At 40.5% G+C, this 24,078-nt stretch overlaps 1 protein-coding gene across 4 annotated transcripts in view; it reads left to right on the top strand.

The window, feature by feature from the left end:
* Positions 1-24,078, top strand: part of LOC121553172 (protein FAM204A) — a 92,449-nt gene that overhangs the window by 59,340 nt on the left and 9,031 nt on the right. The window contains exons 1-5 of one of the 4 annotated variants that reach the window (XM_045211519.1): positions 3,269-3,367; positions 6,705-6,795; positions 7,325-7,367; positions 7,807-7,909; positions 15,319-15,408. In XM_045211519.1, the coding sequence (XP_045067454.1) occupies positions 6,747-6,795; positions 7,325-7,367; positions 7,807-7,909; positions 15,319-15,408 (285 nt within the window). In that variant the 5' untranslated portion in view covers positions 3,269-3,367; positions 6,705-6,746. Of the gene's footprint in view, positions 1-3,268; positions 3,368-5,562; positions 6,254-6,704; positions 6,796-7,324; positions 7,368-7,806; positions 7,910-15,318; positions 15,409-24,078 lie in introns of those variants that run through there. The other 3 variants (XM_041866109.2, XM_041866111.2, XM_041866110.2) reach the window with 3 other exon arrangements.

Consider the following 24,078-nt stretch of genomic DNA (forward strand, 5'->3'; position numbering starts at 1 on the left):
AATGTGACAGAAAATGTGTTTGTTCTACATGGTGGGATCTTTTTGTGTCAGTAAAGCTAATTATGCAAGAAATGGCGGTGGAAACGCCTTTATGCGCAAATATTGATATAATAACCATTGTATAAACTTGGATTCACGTGATGATATGGTGTGGTCCTCCCACTACGACTCAGGAAACTATGCAGTTTATTAGGCTACAGATGAAATAAGTTATGATGAACTTCACAGGGTGGTGAAAGTGCACAGTGATGTTGGTGCTCCTTTCCAATAAACTATGAGGGTCTTATTCTGGTGACCTAATGATCGATGTGTCGTGGAAATTCTACACCATGTCGTGGAAATTACCACTAGGGACACTCAAAGTCAATCTTAAATGAATCATTGTTTATTGTTAGCGTGCTGGAGAGATTCCAACCAACTTAATGCACCAAATGTACACATGTCAACCAGGAGTTCTGCTCGGGCAGTCCCAGCAGTTGTCTTATATACGTCTATACACAGACAAGTTATATTTGCATGATTTAGCATAATTAATTGATCATTAACGTTTTGTTTCATTCATGTGACTGACCAATACTGGTACAGACAGATATAGGGGAGGTAATTAAACAGTGATGAAGGTGAGTCCAATGAAGCGCAGATGCGCGTAACGATGGTGACAGGTGCGCGTAACGATGGTGACAGGTGCGCGTAACGATGGTGACAGGTGCGCGTAACGATGGTGACAGGTGTGCGTAATGATGGGCAGTCTGGCGCCCTCGAGCGCCAGGGAGGGGGCGCGGGAGCAGGCGTGACAAAAAAATTCCATCACTGCCGTTTGACAAATACAAATATTCTCGCTCTTATCCATAATAATCTCATCATGTAGACTAGTTTACCTACACTGTATCTGCGAGGTGTTGGCACACTTACTATTTAACTCCACAATTTTTGTTACAAAACTATTGGTAGAGCAGAAGCACGGGGGTGGCACCATCATGCTGTGGGGGTACTTTGCTGCAGGAGAGACTGGTGCACTTCACAAAATAGATGGCATCATGAGGAAGGAAAATTATGTGGATATATTGAAGCAACATCTCAAGACATCAGTCAGGAAGTTAAAGCTTGGTCGCAAATGGGTCTTCCAAATAGAAAATGACCCCAAGCAGACTTCCAAAGTTGTGGAAAAATGGCTTAAGGACAACAAAGTCAAGGTACTGGAGTGGCCATCACAAAGCCCTGACCTCAATCCTATAGAACATTTGTGGGCAGAACTGAAAAAGCGTGTGCGAGCAAGGAGGCCTACAAACCTGACACCAGCTCTGTCAGGAGGAATGGGCCAAAATTCACCCAACTTATTGTGGAAGCTTGTGGATGGCTACCCAAAACGTTTGACCCAAGTTAAACAATTTAAAGGCAATGCTACCAAATCCTAATTGAGTGTATGTAAACTTCTGACCCACTGGGAATGTGATTAAATAAAAAAAGCTTAAATAAATCATTCTTTCTACTATTATTTTGACATTTCACATTCTTAAAATAAAGTTGTGATCCTAACTGACCTAAGACAGGGAATTTTTACTAGGATTAAATGTCAGAAATTGTGAAAAACTGAGTTTAAATGTATTTGGTTAAGGTGTATGTAAACTTCCGACTTCAACTGTACATGACCTACAGCATGGTCAAGCAAGTTAATGTTTCTGACATTATTGATTTAGAACCATGGAGAGTTACCGCAAGTCGCAAAGAAAACAGTCCTATAACTGTGAGGTACATTTCAAACAGGCTTTTCCATTGCTCCCAGGGAATGACAGGATCGCCTGGGTGAGGCAGAAATGAGTCCGGAGGAGGCAGAAACGAGTCAGGAGGAGGCAGAAACGGGTCCAGAGGAGGCAGAAACTAGTCTGGAGGAGGTAGAAACGAGTCCGGAGGAGGCAAAAATGAGTCCGGAGGAGGCAGAAACGAGCAGCAGGAGGCAGAAACGAGTCTGGAGGAGGTAGAAATGAGTCCGGAGGAGGCAGAAACGAGTCAGGAGGAGACAGAAACGAGTCCGGAGGAGGCAGAAACGAGTCCGGAGGAGGCAGAAACCAGTCCGGAGGAGGCAGAAACCAGTCCGGAGGAGGCAGAGACGAGTCCGGAGGAGGCAGAAACGAGTCTGGAGGAGGCAGAAACGAGTCCGGAGGAGGCAGAGAGATGGTGGGAATGACGGGTGGATGAAGAACGAGACTTAGTTCTTTATAAACGGCTCTGGTTTATTAGCCACAACTCTAAGATCCTCACATTCGTGAGCTAGCATAACAACAGCTGTTTAGCTAAGGTACGGTGGCTCCCGTAGAAAATCTACGGTGAGTCAAAAGGAACACAACAATAACTCCCAGGGGCTACATAGCGAACATAACAATGTTATATTCAATGGTTGCCTCAAGTTTGCATGTGGTGGCCTTATCAGTATGTGATTTTAGCCAACTTGTTCAACTATATCATTGTCGATGAAAGTCAGAGTAGTTTGCTAAAGCACATACAGATCTGAGACCAGACTATAATAACAGAGAACCAACACAACAATATTTTCTGAGGATGACATTAGATTGCACTCATTTTCGAAAACCATGATCCATTTACATGTTTATATATTTTAACAATGTCATGTGTGAAACCCATTAAGATTAATTCAAAACTTTGGGAGAATTTACTTGACTCATAAAAACAACATTGTTCTAATGCGTGGGATATGGATAAAATGTGACAAATTCCGTCAGAGTAAATATGGTTTAATAAATGAATTAGCTTAATAAATAATGTCTGTAATGACATTTTAGGGGACAATAAGCCTGAGCGTTGTCAGGAAATAGTTGATGTATGAGTTTCATGCCTCAGTGGTTCCTCAAAATGAATAGGCTTGGGAAGATAGCTGGGGCCAGCAACCAGCCTGTTTCCTAGAATTATCTACTTGTTGTCAATTTGCACAGTGGAATTACACATGCAAATTGAACTGCCTGCACAAACACCACTTGGAGATGATAAAAACAAATTAACAAAGGCTATAGAAGGAGGATTTATTTCACTGGCTAACCCAGGTCAAGCAATACATGTATTTGATGATTGTGTGTACCCAATTTTGGTGTAATTATATCAGCAAATTATTCTTTGTAATCTTATTATTTCCCCCCAACCTACTCCTTACACACAAAATTAGCTTCCTCCGTATCATTGCAGAAAACAATTCTTCTTGCTACCTTGTCGGATAACACTGCATAATCTGATTTGCGCTTCATATTTTCTGTTTTAGATACAACTTTCAAAGTGGCTGACTGCTATGTGTGAAAGGTCAAAGGTTAGGTGATAAAGTATAACTGACTGGCTAACGGCACACACGGATCCATATAGGGTAAGTCAGAATATTAAAATATATGTATAATCGCCTCAACATCATCCCTCATCTTCGGCAGGAAATTAAGAATCCCTGGACCTCCACGTTTGCTATTAGATATCTCATTTACTTTGTACACACAGTGCTAATCTGCACTAATGAATTCTGCCACCCCAAGCCAGATCGAGATTACTTAAAATTATTACCACTTCCACAGATATGCCTTTCCTCATTTGAGGCTCAATTTGGTGAGCTCGCAAAAAACAGTCTGTCACACTAAGATACTAATAATTAGGGGTTTAAGATGATTCGTTTATCTCTCTGCACTTACAGTACTGCTGCCTCTTATCCACCATGGCCAAAACTTAATAAGAGACTCCAAGTTTTAAACAGCCAACTCCCAATTACCAAGACATTTTGGAAATAATGAGCTGGAGTACATGCCAAGGAGAGAGCGAGACAGCTCAGAGAGGCAATAATTCAACTGTGAAATAGAACACAAAGTCTGGTAATCAATACAAAACAATTCAAGCTTCTAATGCCACCATATTGTTAAATACGTATTTACCCTGACTTTGTGGTTCCTCATTTACCTTCAGAGTTCACCCTGCTTTTTTCCATCACATTGTCACATGAGTAATTAAATGGGCAATCATTCTGAGTGAGTGATAGCAGCTAATGGTAGCATATTTCAGGGGATAAGATAGAGATTTGACATTTTCAGAATGACATTTTAATATACTAGGATAGCATAAGCCCTATCACCCTGGTTTATTTTGCATATTACATTTCTCTTTAAAGTAGAGTAGAGAACATTTCCCGCAAAGGGCGCAGGGAGGTCAAGGAGAGTACTGGGTCATTCACCTTTGTTTTGATTGAGGGTCACCTTTAAGGAAGATCTGGGTCATTAGTTGTGACTTTCACCCTGTTATGCATATTTTGGAAATCTGTAAACAACAATGTTCGCTGTCTACCAATCAATATTGTCCAGAGAGAATATTCACACATTTATTGTTGTCAGCCACATCCTACAATACAATTGAAATAAACAGGAATATACACTTCATTTTAGGAAATATTTTTTGTATAGACATAATTCATGTAGATTATTGGTTTGGCAATCACTTGCAACTAAAAAAGACTGATGTGATTTTCTGAATTAGCAATTTTAGGGTAGATCTTCCTTTGCCAATGCCAAGGGCTATACAAGATTTGCATGCTAATCATTCTAATGATAATGCAATGCCTTCAGCTGTTCGAATAAATTGTGAACCATTGGTCACAAAATAGAATGCTTATCTTCCTGAGAACATGGCATAAATAACAGATTTATATTTTTTCATCATTGACTTGCCAGTTGTAACAAACCACTTACCTACAATTACTAACACTGTATAACTTACTTGGCGATACTGTTGGGTGAATCTAAATTAGTTTTGCCTGAATTTCTAGATCGGGAAAGCCAAATAGTTATTACCCTTATTGGCAAACCAGTGAGTGTAGGCTTTTGTTAAACAGTCAAAAATAACTTCCTGAATAGAATACACCTAGTGTCTTGAACATAGTGTAGACTACTGCAACTCGCTGTTGGCTGGGCTCCCCGCTTGTGCCATCAAACCCCTGCAACTTATCCAGAACGCTGCAGCCCGCCTGGTGTTCAACCTTCCCAAGTTCTCCCATGTCACCCCACTCCTCCGCACACTCCACTGGCTTCCAGTCGAAGCTCGCATCCACTACAAGACCATGGTACTTGCCTACGGAACAGCAAGAGGAACTGTCCCTCCCTACCTTCAAGCTATGCTCAAACCCTACACCCCAACCCGAGCACTCCGTTCTGCCACCTCTGGTCTCTTGGCCTTCCCACTCCTACGGGAGGGAAGGTCCCGCTCAGCCCAGTCCAAGCTCTTCTCTGTCCTGGCACCCCAATGGTGGAACCAGCTTCCCCCTAAAGCTAGGACAGCTTCCGAAAACATCTGAAACCCTACCTCTTCATCCTATCATCTGACCCCCCCAAATAAATAAATAAATAAGGCCTTTCGTGAACTAACACTTGCACTTGACTGTTTTACCCCTTACTAGCTCTGACTTTGCTGACAGCTACTTTATTGAGGAAGAATGTACTTACTATGACTGTGATATGTGGTTGTCCCACCTAGCTATCTTAATATGAATGCACTAACTGTAAGTCACTTTGGATAAGAGCATCTGCTAAATGACTCAAATAAAAAATAAAATAAATGTACTGACCTTTTGAAAAATACAATAGCTGCAATAGGATATGTCTTTTTAATCTAATCATGGAATACCAACACATTTATGGTGGTTATCTCTCTATAATTATGTTAATTCTGAGAGGGACTAGCGTTCAACATCTCGGCAATAATCTGAGATGCGCAGCGCGACTGTAATAAAGACGACCTGAAACGCAACCATGGGCTTTAGTGCAGCGATAGAATAACTGTTTTCATTGGTAGAGGCTATATTGTTTTCCCCAATCGGAGCAGTTGTTTTGCAAGAGTCACAGTGTCCACCCGGAAGTGAAAATGTAGTTTTCGATGCATTTTGACCATTTTTAAAATATCCGTTTGTTTTGGATTATGACTAACACCTTATAAACCGAGTTGCTGTTGATTTGCCATTCTCAGCATGTATAGCGGACTTTTACCGAAAGGTCTGAGCGATGCAGAAATTAGTTCAAATGATGAGGACGACCAAAGACAAAGTGTTGTTGCAAATCAAGAAAAAACGTTAGCCTCAAACAAATGTCGTGCAGTTGGACTTTCGCGTGGTCTTAAGGAAAATTGTGGGACACTTGTAGACATTAGTTCTTCTCGTATCCCGCCCGTCATAGAAAATGATAAGTCGTTGGACTGCTTACCCGGGATTTCCGAGGAGAAGTGGCAAGTATGTCACACATGTTATGCTTGCTAGTCAGGTTATAGCTATCTTGCATATCAAGCTAACGTTAGCTAGCTATCTAGTTAGCTATGTCGCCTATAAACTCTATAGCTAGCATCCCCTACTAATTTTGGACAGGCAGTCCATGAATGATGAAACCTGCATGGAAATCAAAAATGTGTTATAACAAAATGGCTGCATAGCCTGGCTGTACCACTTATTCCCGTTAACCAACATCAGCGCCACTTTCAAAAGCAAGTCAAATGTGGATAAGCTACTCATCTTTGTAAAGCTACATTGTATGTTTTTCTGTTTGTCTAAAGACTTCTACCATATACACATTACACAAACATAATTAATCAACTGTTGAAAGGGAGATTTTCATGATTTGGGTAAATGCTTTTATTGTATACATTGTTGTTGCTAAAAGTGAATGGTTGCACTTCATGTTCTTTAGAAATTTAAAGAGCTACAGAAGAAAAAAGATGAGATCAAGACAATGAAGTTCCCCCAAAAAAGACAGCAGAGAAGACGACGGCATAAGAAAGGTACATCGCACTTCTTTTTAATACATACCCACAATAGCCACTGAAAAGAGAACGATCCAGGACGTCTTTGCCCTGGTCAGATGTAACCTACTTGTCCTAGCCCAGAAATAATGGAAACGGGGAAAGAAGAGGGTTCATTCTGTGTCCAAATTCTAAGTGTCTCATGACCCTAACGTTAGTGTTTTTGTTAAAGTGTTTGGCCTTGTTAAATTCAAAATTGTATTATAATTACAATTGAGTTAATAGTGTTATGGCTATAAAAGCTGAACTGGAATGGATCTTAGTGGAACATAATTAAATAATATACAATTCCATCGGAAGTCACTGAAAGAAATAGTCAGCCAGTCTACCTCTTTTCACTGTTTTGAATGGATATGATCACAGTGTACGTTAATATTTCTGAGGTCATGAGTTATGACACAATACGACGAAGGACTGTCAAATTGGGTGATTTTGAAGAAGGACTGTAGAATTGGATGATTTTGGAATTTACAAGAGTCATTTCTTTGTGTTTCATGTCACTAAACAGATGATGAATCAGGGACTAAGAACATGGAATCAAACAATGAAAGGTAATGTAGGCCTATCTGTTTTTGTAAATGTATCAAAAAATCTGTTCAAACACAGTTCTATACAGTATTCCACTAACTACTAAAGAGTCTTCAAGGCTTAGTCCCGATTTTCCACCATTCTCCCGAAGTGTGCACTAAAGCTTTCACACTTTCTTGCATGGAGTTTAGAATGGTGGAAACTCCCTCCAGCCAATGCTTAGGCTACACCAATCCTATGCTTTAAATCCATGACAGGGAGTGTCCAAGTGCACACTTATGGAAAAGGGTGGAGAATCGGGACGTAGCCTTGTTGTTGGTGTAGGCCTACCTGAAAGCCTATTCTACTCTGGCTTTCAAAAAATTGAATTGGTACTTAGCACCCATTTATAGCCTTAACATATGCTGTAGTCGTGTACTGAACCGATAATAAACATGAACACTCATTTTCCTTCCTCACCAGAGAGCCTCAAGTGGAGCATGACAAGCATTGGGAAGGGCTGACGCAGTACTTTGGCATCAATGATAGATTTCAACCCCCTGCCTGTTACAAGCCTGCTCCCAAGGTAAAAATGTCTGCCTGTGTTTAATGCCATCAAATTATGGCAAAAGCATTGAACATGTTCTGTCTTTCCGTTTCCATGCCTGTGTAACTTCTCATTGTTTTATTCAATATGACAGGCGGATTAAGAGGTTTCTAGACTCAAACCTGACATTGAGTAAAATATAAAAGATTGTGTTACATTTAATGATAAGATTACCTTAATCTTGACATTGGGATGATTCTCCACTCTACTTTTTTGGTTGAGATTAAAGTAAGATGTAGATTTGCTGTAGAGAGAAGTGTCTGTACTGAATGTCTCTACAAATACCTGACAGCTCCCGCTCACCTTGTTTCTGTATGTGGAAAGCTCAGAGTGCACTCAGTACACGCACAATAACATGGGCTACTTAAAGTGTGAGAGGCTAATTGTCAGACCCATGGATCTAGCCTACATTTTGATGAAAATGTGAATGGAAAATGGCATCACAGACACTCACCTGCTTTTATTTGTGTATCTCTCAGCCATGCGTCTTTGTGCAGGAAAGAATAGGTGAATAGCTGTTGTGTGTGTGTCCCCTAAGAATAGCCCTAATAAGCAACTCTTGGACAAATGAGTTAATTTCTTACTTGAATCCATTTAGAAATACATCTATGTACTTGATAAATCTGGTGTAATAGAACAAGAAAGAGACATACATATTTTTGATATGTAAATTGTCGTGCAAGCAAAATAGTTGCAGATATAATAATAGTTTATAAGATGAGGAATTTGTCCTAATTCAATGGGAAGTTCTTGTAATGCTTATTTGGAGTGTTATTTGAATTCCGTTTATCTCAAAGTACCATCAAATTTAGTTTTTGCTGCGTTTCTGCAGCAAAAACTGACTACTTTGAATGGATAAGATATATTTAACAAGAAGCTGAATTAAACAGAACTTTTGAAGTCAACATTCTCATTAGTGATCAATGTCATTTACACATTCATATTAGATTAATTTTTTTTTTAGCCTAAGTCAATTACACACTAGGCATTTAGAATCCATTTGGGTCTTTCTATAAACTACGGTACCAGTGAGAATTTCCTGTGGTGGACAACTTTTTACAGCTGTTAATAAGTCATTGATAATAATCTGCAAAACATTTTCATATAATTACATTAAGATATAGGGGGGAACATAGCTATGTTCAATTAAATTCACGCTGGTCTGACCAATCGGAATCTATGCTTCAGGACTGTTTTGATCACACGGACTGGGAAATGTTTCGGGTTGCCTCTAAAAGTGTCGACGTATAACTGACTTGGTGACTTGGTTCATCAGGAAGTCCATAGAGGATGTTGTTCCTACTGTGCCGATTAAAACTGATCCAAACCAACGTAATGCAAACAGAGGCAAAACAACAGTACAGGGACAAAGTGGAGATACAATTCAACGGCTCAGACACGAGACGTATGTAGCAAGGACTCCAGACAATCCCGTATTGGAAAGGGAAAGCCAGCCACGTCGCGGACACCGACGCCTCACTCCCGGACAAGCTAAGCACCTTCTTCGCCCGCTTCGAGGAAAACAGCACCTTAGCCGCTGACGTGGGCCCCCGTCTCCCACGAGGACTGTGTGCTCCCGATCTCCATCACCGACGTGAGTAAGACAGTCAAGCGTCATAACCTTCGCAAGGCTGCCGGCCCAGACAGCTTCCCAAGCCGAGTCCTCTGAGCATGTGCAGACCAGCTGACTGTAGTGTTTACGGACATATTCAATCTCTCCCTATCCCAGTCTGCTGTCCCCACTTGCTTCAAGATGTCCACCACTGTTCCTGTACTCAAGAAAGTGAAGGTAACTGAACTAAATGACCAGTGGCCCGTAGCACTCACTTCAGTCATCATGAAGTACTTTGAGAGGCTAGGTAAGGACCATATCACCTCCACCTTACCCGACACCCTAGACCAGGGTTCTTCAATTCCGGTCCTGGAGGGCCGAAACACTTCTGTTTTTTATTTCTACCTGGTAGTTAATTGCACTCACCTGGTGTCCCAGGTCTGAATTAGCCCCTGATTAGAAGGAGAGGATGAAAAACAGAGGTGTTTCGGCCCTCCAGGACCGGAATTGAAGAACCTTCCCTAGACCGACTACAATTTGCATACTTCCCCAACAGATCCACGGATGACGCAATCACCATTACACTGCACACTTCCCTAAATCACCTGGACAAGAGGAATACCTATGTGAGGATGCTGTTCATCGACTACAGCTCAGCATTCATCACCATAGTGCCCTCCAAGCTCATCTATAAGCTCAGGGCCCTGGGTCTAAGCCCCTTCCTGTGCAACTGGGTCCTTGACTTCCTGACGGGCCGATCCCAGGTGTTGAAGGTAGGCAACAACACCTCCGCCACGCTGATCCTCAACACAGGGGCCCGACAGGGGTGCGTGTTCAGCCCCCTCCTGTACTCCCCGTTCACCCATGACTGCGTAGCTACGCACGTCTCCTACTCAATCATCAAGTTTGCTGTAGGCCTGATTACCAACAACGACAAGACTGCCTACAGGGAGGAGGTGAGAACCCTGTTGGAGTGGTGCCAGGAAAATAACCTATCCCTCAATGTCAACAAAACAAAGGAGCTGATCGTGGACTACAGGAGACAGCAGAGAGAGCACACCCCCATCTACATTGACAGGGCCGCAGTGGAGAAGGTCAAAAGTTTCAAGTTCCTCGCCGTGCTTCAAGTCCCTCCACACCAACACCGTGGTGAAGAAGGAGCAAAAGCACTTCTTCAACCTCAGAAAGCTGAAGAAATTCGGCTTGGCCCTTAAGACCCTCACGAACTTCTCGATGCACCATCTAGCCCGGCAGTCTTGTGATTGTTAACATTTTGCTCACATTGGCCACGAAGAGCGAGATCACACAGTCATCCTTAAAAACAGGGACTTTCACGCAAGGCACAGTGTTATATTATTCGAATTGAGAATAAGGCATTTAGCTCATTTGGTAGTTCTGCATCGCTGGGCAACTCATGGCTGGGTTTCCCTTTTGTAATGCGTTATCGCCTGCAAGCCCTGCCACATACAACGGGCGTCGGAGCCGGTGTAATAGGATTCCACCTTCCTCCTATATTGTCCTTTCGCATGTCTCGTCTGAGGTTGTAGTGGGCTTTCTTGTATCTGTCCGTGTCCTATTCCTTGTAAGCGGTAGGTCTTTAGTCCAGCACGGATATTGCCTGTAATCCATGGTTTTTGGTTTGATACGTTCTTATAGTCACTGTGGGGACGACATCGTCTATGCACTTATTGATGAAGCCCGTGACTGTTGTGGTAAACTCCTCAATGCTATTGGATGAATCCCGGAACCAGGGCCTAAAATTGGTCCACCAGTCACTGTGGCAGGTAGATAAAAAAATCTACCAGCCACTCTGATTTTCTACCAGCCAAAATTGTTTTGGTTGCCATAATTACATTTACATTTACGTCATTTAGCAGACGCTCTTATCCAGAGCGACTTACAAATAGGTGCATTCACCTTATAGCCAGTGGGATAACCACTTTACAATTATGAATCTTTTTTTAAATTTTTAGTTTTTTTAAATGGAAGACCATGCTTTGTAATGTTTCTAAAACAAGAAATGTATAAGTAAGAAGTAATGTGGTATATTGCTCAATTTCTTTTGAATTTTTTGTCACCTGGGTCTTTTTACCAAAATATCAGACAAAATGTTCAGCTGCCTCTTTAAGGGTGGGAGGTTACCGTGGTAACGGGGCCACTTGAGTCGTGTCTGTGTGTGTGGGAGATTTAGGATCTGACTAGGGCATCTCTTCACTATCAGTTGAAGCAGCAGACTCAAACTAACGTTTAAAAGCAACCGAGCTTGTGGACAAAATGATGTAAATAGCCAAGAAACACGAGGACAAAGTCTCACATTGTAGACTTGAGTAAATTAGACCATCTTTTATGACTGTGCAAATCCCCAAAATAATCTTTCAGCACTTCACTCAGAGCGCACAGCTCTCCCGCCAGGCAGTGTTGCTACCTGAGGTGGGATGTAGGATTCATATTTCTTTGTGCGATTTGCAGCTATGAAACAAAACAGCAGAAATACTTTGAAAACAGCTACTGTAGCATTTTTTTTACAATAAATCGCACATACTTTACTTTTTACTATTTTTATTCGCAAATGTAATGCTCACACTGTAGAGCCCTGCAAATTGACCACCCATCGTGGCTGATAAAATAGACATTCTTATCCGCCAATACCTAAATCTACCAGCAGGTGGCGGGTGTTAATGCCCTGCCACCTGCTGGACTAAAGACCTACCGCTTACAAGGAATAGGACACGGACATGGACACATACAAGAAAGCCCGGAACATATCCCAGTATGTACTAGCAAAACAGTCTTGTAGCCCCGCGTCTGCTTCATCCAACCACTTCCGTAGTGAGCGCATCATTGGTACTTCCTGTTGGAGCTTTTGTTTGTAAACAGGAAGCAGGAGAATGGAGTCATGGTAAGATTTGCTGAAGGGAGGGCTTTGTATGCGTTTCTGTGTGTAGAATAAAAGTGGTCTAGAGTTTCAGCACCCCTAGTGGCGCATGAGACTTGTTGGTAGCAGTGAGGTAGGACGGTTTTAAGTCTTCCCGCGTTAAAGTCTCCGCCCACCAAAAACACTGGCTCTGGGTGAGTGGTTTCTTATTTGTTTATGGCCCCATACAGTTTGTTGAGTGCCAGAGTGGTGTTGGCTTGGGGCGGGATGTAGACAGCCGTGATAATTACGGATGAGAACTCTCTTGGTAGATAGAAGGGTCTGCAGCTTGCAATGAGGTATTCTATATAAGGTGAACAAAAGCTTGATTTCCCTCACACTTGAAGCAGCAGGAGAATCTCAAAAGAAGCTCATCCATCTTATTCTCGAGTGACTGGACATTTGCCAATGGAACAGACAGGAGCGCTGTTCGCTTTACTCTTTGCCTCAATTTCACCAGGACTCCTCCTCGTCTACCTCGTCTACGCCTGCAGCGTTTTGGTAGCCCATGGAACAAAGGAATAGGTACCGGTATGAACAGTGGAACAGCTGAGACGGAGTTGACATCGTCTTTGAAGTTGAAATTGAGGTTAGTAACTGTCGATCTGATGTCCAGAAGTGCTTGGCGGTCATACACTATATATACAAGTAGTACAAGTATGAGGACACCCCTTCAAATGAGTTTGGCTATTTCAACCACACCCGTTGCTGACAGGTGTATAAAATCGAGCACACAGCCATGCAATCTCCATAGACAAACATTTACAGTAGAATGGCCTTACTGAAGAGCTCAGTGACTTTCAATGTGGCACCGTCATAGGATGCCACCTTTCCAACAAGTCCGTTCCGTAAAATGTCTGCCCTTCTAGAGCTGCCCTGGTCAACTATAAGTGCTGTTATTGTGAAATGGAAACGTCTAGGAGCAACAACGGCTCAGCCGCGAAATGGTAGGCCACACAAGCTCACAGAACGGGACAGCCGAGTGCTGAAGCGTCTGTCCTCGGTTGCAGCACTCACTACCGAATTCCAAACTGCCTCTGGAAGCAACGTCAGCACAAGAACTGTTCGTCGGGAGCTTAATGAAATAGGTTTCCATGGCCGAGCAGCCGCGCTCAAGCCTAAGATCACCATACGCAATGCCAAGTGTTGGCTGGAGTGGTGTAAAGCTCGCCACAGTAGTCGGTAGTGGACTCTGGAGCAGTGGAAACGCGTTCTCTGGAGTGATGAATCACGCTTCACCGTCTGGCTGTCCGACGGACTAATCTAGGTTTGGAGGATGCCAGGAAAACGCTACCTGCCCCAATGCATAGTGCCAACTGTAAAGTTTGGTGGAGGAGGAGTAATGGCCTGGGTCTGTTTTTCATGGTTCGGGCTAGGCCCCTTAGTTGCAGTGAAGGGAAATCTTAATGCTGCAACATACAATGACATTCTAGACAATTCTGTGATTCCAACTTTGTGGCAACAGTTTGGGGAAGGCCCTTTCCTGTTTCAGCATGACAATGTCCCCTTGCACAAAGCGAGGTCCATACAGAAATGGTTTGTCGATATCGGTCAAAACCCACATTGATTCAAATACACTCATAATCATATAAGCCAGTACAGTCATCAGTCAAAAAAGAGGGTGTCTTGTCCTGCTCCTGAAATCTGCTCCTGCATTCATCCCAGTCATCAGAGCATTGGGCTAGTTGCATGTCTGACATCAATGTGTGCACAATTACAGTGATGATCTAATATGATACATTTCAGATTTTTTTTAAATAAACATGGCCTACTTGTCAACAGTATGTTTATGGTGTAATGGAACGTTTTGCCTTGTGTGGTAGGTTTTGTGGGTTTTGACACTCTTATGTAGGTGTCATAACCAGCCATAAAATAACGCAATATATGTCAAAACAGGTCTAAACATAAGTGTTATGACCATGTTATGTCAGCTGTTATGACATATTATGACATGGTTTTGACCGTGTCATAACGTGTTATGACGCTGGGTGTCAAGTGAAGTGTTACCTAGAATGACAAGAAATGACAAAGTAGCCTAGAGTGCTTATTCACAATATGATCTGGTGATCGGGTTATGAAATGACATGACAAATACATTTTGGTGTCCATATTACCCTACTCCTGCAATTTTAAAGGATATAAATGCTAGTCCTAGGTCTATGCTGTTGTTAGGCAGAGTTGTGTGTCAATTTGGCAATTTGTATTTTTGTATTGAAAAAAAATTTTTTTGTCACACATTAGCCCCATTATTGATAGAAATCCCATTTACAATATATTTTCTTTGGAACATGAACATTGTCTTTAATTCAGTCCACTTTGCCAGCAAATAGACCACTGTAAAGTTGTGGTTGTAGTACAGGTAGTTTTATTATTTGTTTTTCTGCAATTATTACTATATTACCATATCATTATTAGGCTCAACTTGCTGTCTTTGTCCAAATTAATTTGAGGGATGAGTGTGTGTCTATAAACAAGTTGAGTCCTTGAATCATTCTTATGAAGATGCTTCCGAGAGGGCTCCCCTAATTTAAAACTACAACATCTTGCTTTTGTGTGTTCTGTGAAAGATGGACCGTTTTTTTTAGAAATGCTCTTTACTATACTTCTTCGGATAGTCTCCTTTTTTGGAGAACCACTCCGGCCATCGGTAACCAGGGGCATCTTTGCTCCCTCTTCTACTCCTGCCTGTAATGGAAATGTGTAATTAAAGAGTCACATTTATGTTTGGTAATCTCCAGTAGAATTTTTGAAGATTTCCCCACTAATATCCAATCAAAAAGGTTTTCATTTGTGAAGGAAAATCTACATATTTGTAGTAATAGCAATCATATTAAAAATAAGGCCCAGGGGACTTTTGAAGTTACTCTTTGATTCCCCCCCCTTTCTATTTCTAAAATCACCACATTTTCCCCTTCTCTCCAGTCCAGCTTAGAAAAGAGCATAGAGAGCGCCATCGCTGAAGGGGACTTTGGGAAGGCGGAGGAGATGAGCGACAGACTCGCCACTCGAGAGGTATGTTGTACCGATAAGAGATCTTTGGGGCGCTCCTGCTGTGACAAATTGAACTAATGGATCCTGCAAAGAAATAGGGGAACAAACACACACAGGCACACTTAATTGAGAAGTCCTGCAGCCCTTTCCCATTGAGTTAATGGAAAGCCCTCCCCCTTAGTTTTGGAGTTCGGCTGTGTCTAAAGGACTTTTGGCTCAGCTTTTTAATGAAGGGCTACATTGCTTTCAAGCCAACTGTTAAAACATTCTCAAGGTGCGAGTTTCATACCTTTTGAAGTGCACAGGTCGCTAAATGTACTGCCTGCAGTTTCGAAACCCCTCGTCTTGGCAGGAATTGGGGATCAAGCGGTTGGAAGCTAATTTAGCAGAAAAAGTAGGCCACACACCCATAATTGCGGTTAAGAAGACACTGCTACTACTTTTCATAGTTGGGGATTACAGTATGTTCAATTGTCACAACTTGAATTTTATTAACTGAGATGTGATTCTCTTATAGAAGCACTGATATTAATACATCACTATAGCATACACTTTTCAGTCTGTCAGCCATGTACATTGTCTTCAGAAAGTATTCATACCCCTTGACTTATTCCACATTTTATTGTGTTACAGCCTGAATTCAAAAATTTATGAAATATATATATTTTTCACCCATCTACACACAATACCCCATAATGACAAAGTGAAAGCATGTTTTTTGAAATGTTAGGGGGGGAAATGAAAATGAAATGCAAAGATATGTCATTTACATAAGCATTCACACCCCTGAGTCAATACTTTGTAGAGGCACCTTTGGCAGCTATTTCAGCTGTGAGTCTTTCTGGGTAAATCTCTAAGAACTTTCCACACCTGGATTGTGCAACATTTCCCCATTTATTATTTTCAAAATTCTTCAAGCTCTGTCAAATTGGTTGTTGATCGTTCCTAGACAACCATTTTCAGGTCTTGCCATAGATTTTAAAGTAGATTTAAGTCAAAACTCTAACTTGGCCACTCAGGAACATCCACTGTCTTCTTGGTAAGAAACTCCAGTATAGACTTGGCCTTGTGTTTTCAGGTTATTGTCCTGCTGAAAGTTGATTTCATCTCCCAGTGTCTGGTGGAAAGCAGACTGATCCAGGTTTTCCTCTAGGATTTTGCCTGTGCTTAGCTCCATTCCATTCCTTTTTTATCCTGAAAAACTCCCCAGTCCTTAACGATTACAAGCATACCCATAACATGATGCAACCACCACTATGCTTCAGGAATGTGTTGTATTGGATTTGCCCAAACATAACACTTTGTATTCAGGACAAAAAGTGAATTGATTTGCCACATGTTTTGCACTATTACTTTAGTGCCTTGTTACAAACCGGGTGCATGTTTTGGAATATTTGTATTCTGTACAGGCTTCCTTCTTTTCACTCTGTCAATTAGGTTAGTATTATGGAGTATCTACAATGTTGCTGATCCATCCTCAGTTTTCTCCCATCATAGCTATTGAACTCTGTAATTGTTTTAAATTCACCATTGGCCTCAGGCTGAAATCCCTTAGCCGTTTCCTTCCTCTCCAGCAACTGAGTTAGGAAGGATGCCTGTATCTTTGTAGTGACTGGGTGTATTGATACACCATCCAAAGTGTAATTAATAACTTCACCATGCTCAAAGGGATATTCAATGTCTGTTTATTGTAATTCTGACCCATCTACCCATAGGTACCCTTCTTTGCGAGGCATTGGATAACCTACCTGGTCTTTGTGGTAGAATCTGTGTTTGGAATTCACTGCTCGAATGAGTAAACCTTACAGATAATTGTATGTGTTGGGTACATAGATGAGGTAGTCATTCAAAAATCATGTTAAACACCATTATTGCACACCGAGTGAGTCCATGCAACTTATTATGTGACTTGTTAAGCAAATTTCTACTCCTGAACTTTTTTAGGCTTGCCATAACAAAGGGGTTGTTAGTCAGCTTTTCATTTTTTATTAATTTGTAAACATTTAGAAAAACATAATTCCACTTTGACATTATGGGGTATTGTGTGTAGGCCAGTGACAAAATAAAATCTAAATTGAATACGTTTTCAATTCCGGCTGTAACACAATAAAATGTGGAAAAAGTAAAGGGGTGTGAATACTTGCTGAAGGCACTGTACCTAAACCTTCATTCAGGTAAACATTTGAACTTCAACAAAAGTTAGTCAATGCACGCAAATCGTGATGCTCTTCGTATTCTATCAAACATGAACCTTGTTGTCTATTAAAAATGTTGAAGAGGGACACGCACAGTAAGTGATTTGATTTTACATGCAAGCAGCCTGATGTTGAAGGCTGATTATTGTACCCAGCATAATATAAAACCGACTATAAAATATGATAATGCAAGTGGCCATAGAAAAGACTAGAAAAATTAAATGACTTGCTTTGTGGATGACAGTGGCACCTGTAGTTCCAGAAAGCCTCTTAGAGCACTAGTGGATTTGGGTAGACTTAGCTGAGGTTCTTCGCCTCTCTGTAACCTCCCTTGTGGCTTGCCAGGAACATGAAGGATGGGCTTGACAGCAGTCTGGCAGCCATAGCTCACTCTGTAGATGTGTTTACCTCATGATGAGAACAGTGAATTGACTGAAGTTATTTTTTTTGTGTCTGGGGGGGGGATGGAACTAATAACTAATAAGAAATTATCACATACAACAGAATTGGTGAGACAGAGACTGTGTTCATTGTTCTGTAACACTTTTTTGAGGCCATTATTAGCCTGACAGTAACATTTTCTAAATGACAATGAGAGCTGATGACAACTGACCTACAAATTCCACCTACGTCTTGTAAAAAAATATGGGAAAATACAGCAGCATACAGTACCATGAATGAGTAGGACATTGATAGAGATTTCACATTAATTCTACTGTAGTATGTTAACTATGTTGCATAGAAGTGGATACTGATGTATAGGCTTGGGCGGTATCCAGATTATCATACCCTCATACCGACCTTGTGCCATACTGGGATATTCGGTAATACCGGCACAAGTACATGTAAAATCCCATAGAGAATGCTAACTAAATGCTAACTAAATGCTAACGATCACATTATCAACATTTTCTACAGTCTCTGACCTAAACTTTTTTCAGGACAGACATCCCAGCTCATAAAGTTATACAAGTAACTCAAAAATGCTACTCACAGTTTGCTGCATGCACAAAACAAATATTAGACAGCAAGGCTCTTGCTCCAGGAGGGGATTCTCTGCTGTTACTGGCAAGCAAAACTTGATTTTGGAAAAAGCTAACCTTTGCTAGATAGCTAACTAGCTACTAAATTAGCGAACGAAATGCACAACTGCAGAGCATTTAGCATATTTTAGACAGTTCACTTGAATAGTTATAAGATATCTAGCTGGCAAACATTTAGTTGTGAATTCCAGACTGTAACTAGATCAACTGGGTGTGCTGCACAACAGTGAGTGACTCACAAGGCTCCAGTCTCTCGTCGTTGTGTGCTTGTAAACAAACACCATGTGACTGTGTACTACTGGTAAGCTTCATAATAATTAATTATGTGACAGCTGAAATGAAGAACGTGATCTTTATCCCCTAACATATTGCACAAATTCACTGTAGGTATTTACCTAAAAAGTAGCTACAAATATTCAAATTTATAAAAAGAACTTCAAATAAATAGTTTTGACGGTATTGAAAGACCATCCCGTGGCTATTTCCAAATACCCCCGTATACGGTATATACGGTATACCGCCCAAGCCTACTGATGTGTAGGGTGGCAAAGGGAGGGTATATTACTGGTAACTTTCTACGTTTACCAGTAAACTACCAGAATTTTTGTAACTTTCAAGTTTTGGGGGGAATTTTAGCACAGTGGCCTGTTTGGGTACTTCAGATTATCACAGGTGTCTGTAATTATTTCTGTCCCTTTGTGTGGCCTTATCACATGTCAAATATATGAAATAATAAAGAAATGTGATTCATTTTTTTATTTTGACATTTTAGTCATTTTAGCAGACGCTCTTATCCAGAGTGACTTACAGTTAGTGAGTGCATACATTTTCATACTTTTTTCATACTGGCCCCCCGTGGGAAACGAACCCACAACACTGGCGTTGCAAGCGCCATGCTCTACCAACTGAGCTACACGAATGTCAAAGCTGTAAAACATTATCATAAATAAAAACCATCAACTTAATGAATACCAGTGGTGTTTAATATGACTTTCAGCATAAAATATATTTTACATTTTTTTATATAAATTATATTTCTTTGTTGTAAGTGTTTTGGTGCCAAGCTGGTGGCAGTTGTGAAAAAAGTCAATCGTTGGAAGAGTTAAAAAATAATGCCGTTGTTGTTTAGATGTTTTTAATTCATTAGGGTATTTTCTCTTGAACCATATGGTCTATCCACTAGAACCTCTTGGACAATATGGACACAGATATAAAAAATGAGTACTATATATGAATATATTTTTAAGAAGTTACTCAAGTATAAATTACCAAAGTTGCCATAGATGACCTGTTAATTACCAGTAGTTTTCCAACCCTACTTATGTGTTACTGCTGCAATGTCCCTTTTTCAAAGATGTTTTGCTCAGTCTCAGTAGTGCATGTTGGACCGAATAAACTCTATCTATACTGTGGATAAACTTGAGAGAATTGTAGTTTGCTACAGATGGCTCAAGTGGCTGCTGGAAGCTCCTAGGTTGCAGCTTAAATTCCTGTGTTGGACACGTACAGAACCGAAAGTATATTAACTGTAAATCGCTTTGGCTAAAGGTTGTGGCTACGTGGCCATAATTATTGATAAATAATAGCATGTGGTGTATGAAACATGCTCTGGAGAAATGTAAGTGGAGAATTCTACACCCACATGTCTAATCCGTCTTGAGTTCAACATCATTGCACTGTGCAAATGATGTTTGAGACACTAGTGTTGATTCAGGACAGTCCTATGGTGAAAAACATTTAGAGCATCAATATTCCCAACTGGGGCCAGAATCAATTTCAAGGTTATTATTGAAGAGTCTCATTTGATACTGTATGTAATGGCTTATATGTTTAATTTGTTTACGGTCATAACACTTGAGAGACATTATGTTAGGCTTTTTAGTGGCAGAATAGGTTTTTAACACGGAAAGAACGGAAAAGGAATAGATAGCTGTGAAATACTATCCCCCAAGGCATTGTTTGTAAAGAAAACCTAGTACACTGTGAATAACTACGTATCACAGAATTTTCATACTCAATCTACCAGCATTGCACTTATCTCTTTGAACCAAAGTGAAATGGCTGAAGATTGAAAGAAAGCCTGTCAAAATGTTCCTCCAAATAAAGGAATTGTTTGTTTCTGCCGTGTTTTGAGCTTGCGCAATCAATTAATAATTTTTTGTTGCCTTTACTTTCTTCTTTTAATCTGAATATGAAAACAATTTGGTAAAACCTTTTTTGAACGCTCCTTACAAATTCTCTGATACATGCGCTTTCATCTGTCCGAGTTCTGAAACACACTGCAAGGATATTACAGGTTGCTTTGAGATTGTGTTCTCATTAAAGTATATATTGAAATATTCTCCAGAGGCTGCAATTCTTTGTTTTAGTACTTTTTTTTTTAAAGCTATGTTCTTCTTAAAAGTTGAAGTTAAGTATTAAGTCCACCAAAAGGTGATACAAAGCAATCACGTTCCTTCGTAGGCATCTGTTCATATTATTAACTGGTACCTTACTGAGACTGTTTTTTGCGGATGAAGCCTTCAGTTTTCATCCTTAATACCTTTTACATTTTAGAAAACCATTGTTTGCAGATAGGATTGGCAGTCTTTCTTCTTTTCTCACGTGCAGTTTTGTTTGTTGATCTTTTGCCGAGCCGTTCTTTTCTTGTTTCTCAAAGGCCGGTATAGAAGTCCCAAAATACTAGGAATAGCTCCTGGCCCCTAAAATACTTCTTAATACTAGTTCAGTATATTAAGTGGTGCAAGTCTTCCAATAAGGGCACTTGCGACTCCATCCTTTGATTATTGAACATTATTTTACACAGCTGTAGGTTACATATAGAGTAATTAATTAATTCCTTGATTAGCGTAATATTAAGTGCTATATATAACTCGCACACCCTCTGTCAAGAGAGTTGATAGGATTCAGCAGCTCTATTTGAAAGATGGATTCCAGAAAGCATTCCTGAAAATGAAACAAAGAAGGCTGTATTCGGTTAAAACTGATATCCAGTAGTACAGCAACTGTTATAAGAGTTCATAACAGCTCATGGCTCCTTATAACTGCCTACACAAGTGCATACATGCCTATTATTCATTCATAATGCATTACACACATGTGGTTTATAGAGTTGAACAGGAAACCCTAACCATAGATGTAGGTAGGTTAAATAGCTATGCTCTACTTAATCCAATGCTTATTGCAATTCACTGCCTCTTAAGCAGACATCCATCCCGCAACAGTTGATCATTTCCCTCTCCTGTACAAACCGAGCAATAAGCTCCCTTTTGAAATACTCTGCGGCAGTACTTTATAGAGTAAGTGAGAATAATACAAGACAAAAGAATGTCACACCATGTTAGTGCTTCCAGTTTCCCCCTAGCACTGATCACAGCTATTAGCGTAGCATTACCACTTCAAAACAGAAACTCTCTAGTCTGACACAATAGGAGGGCGGGAATTGTCCTTTTCAGGAATTCCAGAAGCTAAAGAATATGGAAATTCTGGAAAGAAACACCTGCATGGTTCATCATAACCACTTGGCTAACCACTGGTAGATTAATGTACAGATCCCAGAGAAATGACACTCTTAAGCATACCATAGATAGTTAGGAGTGACATTTTGAACACAGGAAGCCAAGCCAAATGATCTACAGGTGCTGCTTGTGGCAATCCAGATTCTTACAGTATCTAAATAAGGTGTAAAGTACCAACTTAACAGTCATCTGGCATTAGATCGTCGGTCTGAGATATAGGCCTAGAGCCATGTAAATGGTGGTTGCTTGAAGGCCCATCCTTGTCCACAGGCTAACTTGCATGGGGTTATCAGCACTTCTCATACCACTCAAAATGATTTGATATTATTATAACCCTCATTACTTCTACCATTTCAATGAAACTAGAGATATACGAAAGAATGCTGAACCACCCATGACATGCATCCCTTTGGAAAGCACTGTTTAAGTATTGTGAAACAAAGGTGGCACAACAGGCTTTGTTAGGCGAGACATGGCTAGTTAGACGAGACGAAGAGCTGAACTAAGTGTTTCATGTTATTTATGTTATTTGTGTGTTCTCCCTTTTCAGTACCTTCGCCTGCGATGCCGCTTGTTTGTAATACAAATGTAATGAGCATTGCTTTTGTGGAAAACACTCGTTATCAGATTTGAGCTGTCCCCGCCCCACATCAGAACATGAGGCTCTCTTCCTCTACCCATGCTAGGCCCCCGGGCGACTGAGAAACAGTTAAGGAAAGTATTTTCTTTGTTCATTTTTCCTTCAGCATAAGCAATTTATCACAGAATGAACTTTTATTGTATCTCACATTAAATGTTCTCCCATTAATTTTGAAATGGGTACTAAGCTTTTATCAAATGCTCGGGAATCTCATTTGGATTATTGTATTTCATTAATTACTTGATAGACAAAGCATACTTTTCAATGTAGATTTTTGTGCTGTTTAATTAATTAGCATGTTTTCTCTTTTAATTAAAGCCATTTTTTAAATTAAAGCCCACAGCAAAACACATATATAATTTGTTTGTAATTAGGCCTTAATTGGTGGTAGTGGAAGCTTAGCACTCTCGGTTTCTTTTTTCATGATTGCCATTTTATTGCCAGTCAGTCATTAATTAAACTGTTTTTCTAATTAGCTTATAAAACTGTTGATGGTACATTATTGTAAGTGTGAGTTCAAAGCTTGCTAATAAGCCTTCCCTACTCAGAAGAGGCAAGATAATGGAATATGTACAAAGCGGGCAAACTTTCAGACTCTTTTTCAGTCCCTAAAGATGACATTATCTAGCATCAGATTATTAGGCAACAGAAAAATAGAGACATGCATTATACCACTGGCTGTTTCGGCAGTATCTTCCCAGGAGTGACTCTCTTTTTGCATGTCATGTAATGCTGTTTGTCAAATTGGCAGCAAGATTACATAAACCTCTTACACAACTGCCCCCTGAACGACAATAATGGTAATCTTTATTGAGAGAATATGACAATGCATCCTGAATAAAAAATAATATGGGCAGGATATACTGCTCATGGCTTTCATTAGATTAGCAGTCGAATGGTCTCACCAGACAACCAATGACAGTAATGCTTTGATGGACTTGGACTTATGTTTTTACACCTACAGAATAAGGACTCTTTGTCGTCACAAAACATTTGACTGAAATTCTATATTGACCAATAGGGATGTGCATCTTTTCCTTTCAAGACGATTCGATACGTATCTAGATACATGGGCTCCGATATGATACAGGAATGATACGTTTTAGTTTGAAATGATTCGGTGTGGTTCTGTTTGATTAGAGGAACGAATCGATGTGTTTCGATGCGATACGATTCGATGCACTAACATTTGTTGCTTAACACATTCATTTTCCATTCTTAATTAAAATCTGCTGATGGAGCTCATGATCTGGGCCTCTGAGCTGGATCTGTCTGAGCTGACTTCTGTCTGTGTG

The sequence above is a fragment of the Coregonus clupeaformis genome, chromosome 37 (genome assembly GCF_020615455.1).
Source record: "Coregonus clupeaformis isolate EN_2021a chromosome 37, ASM2061545v1, whole genome shotgun sequence".
Taxonomy (NCBI): Eukaryota; Metazoa; Chordata; class Actinopteri; order Salmoniformes; family Salmonidae; genus Coregonus; species Coregonus clupeaformis.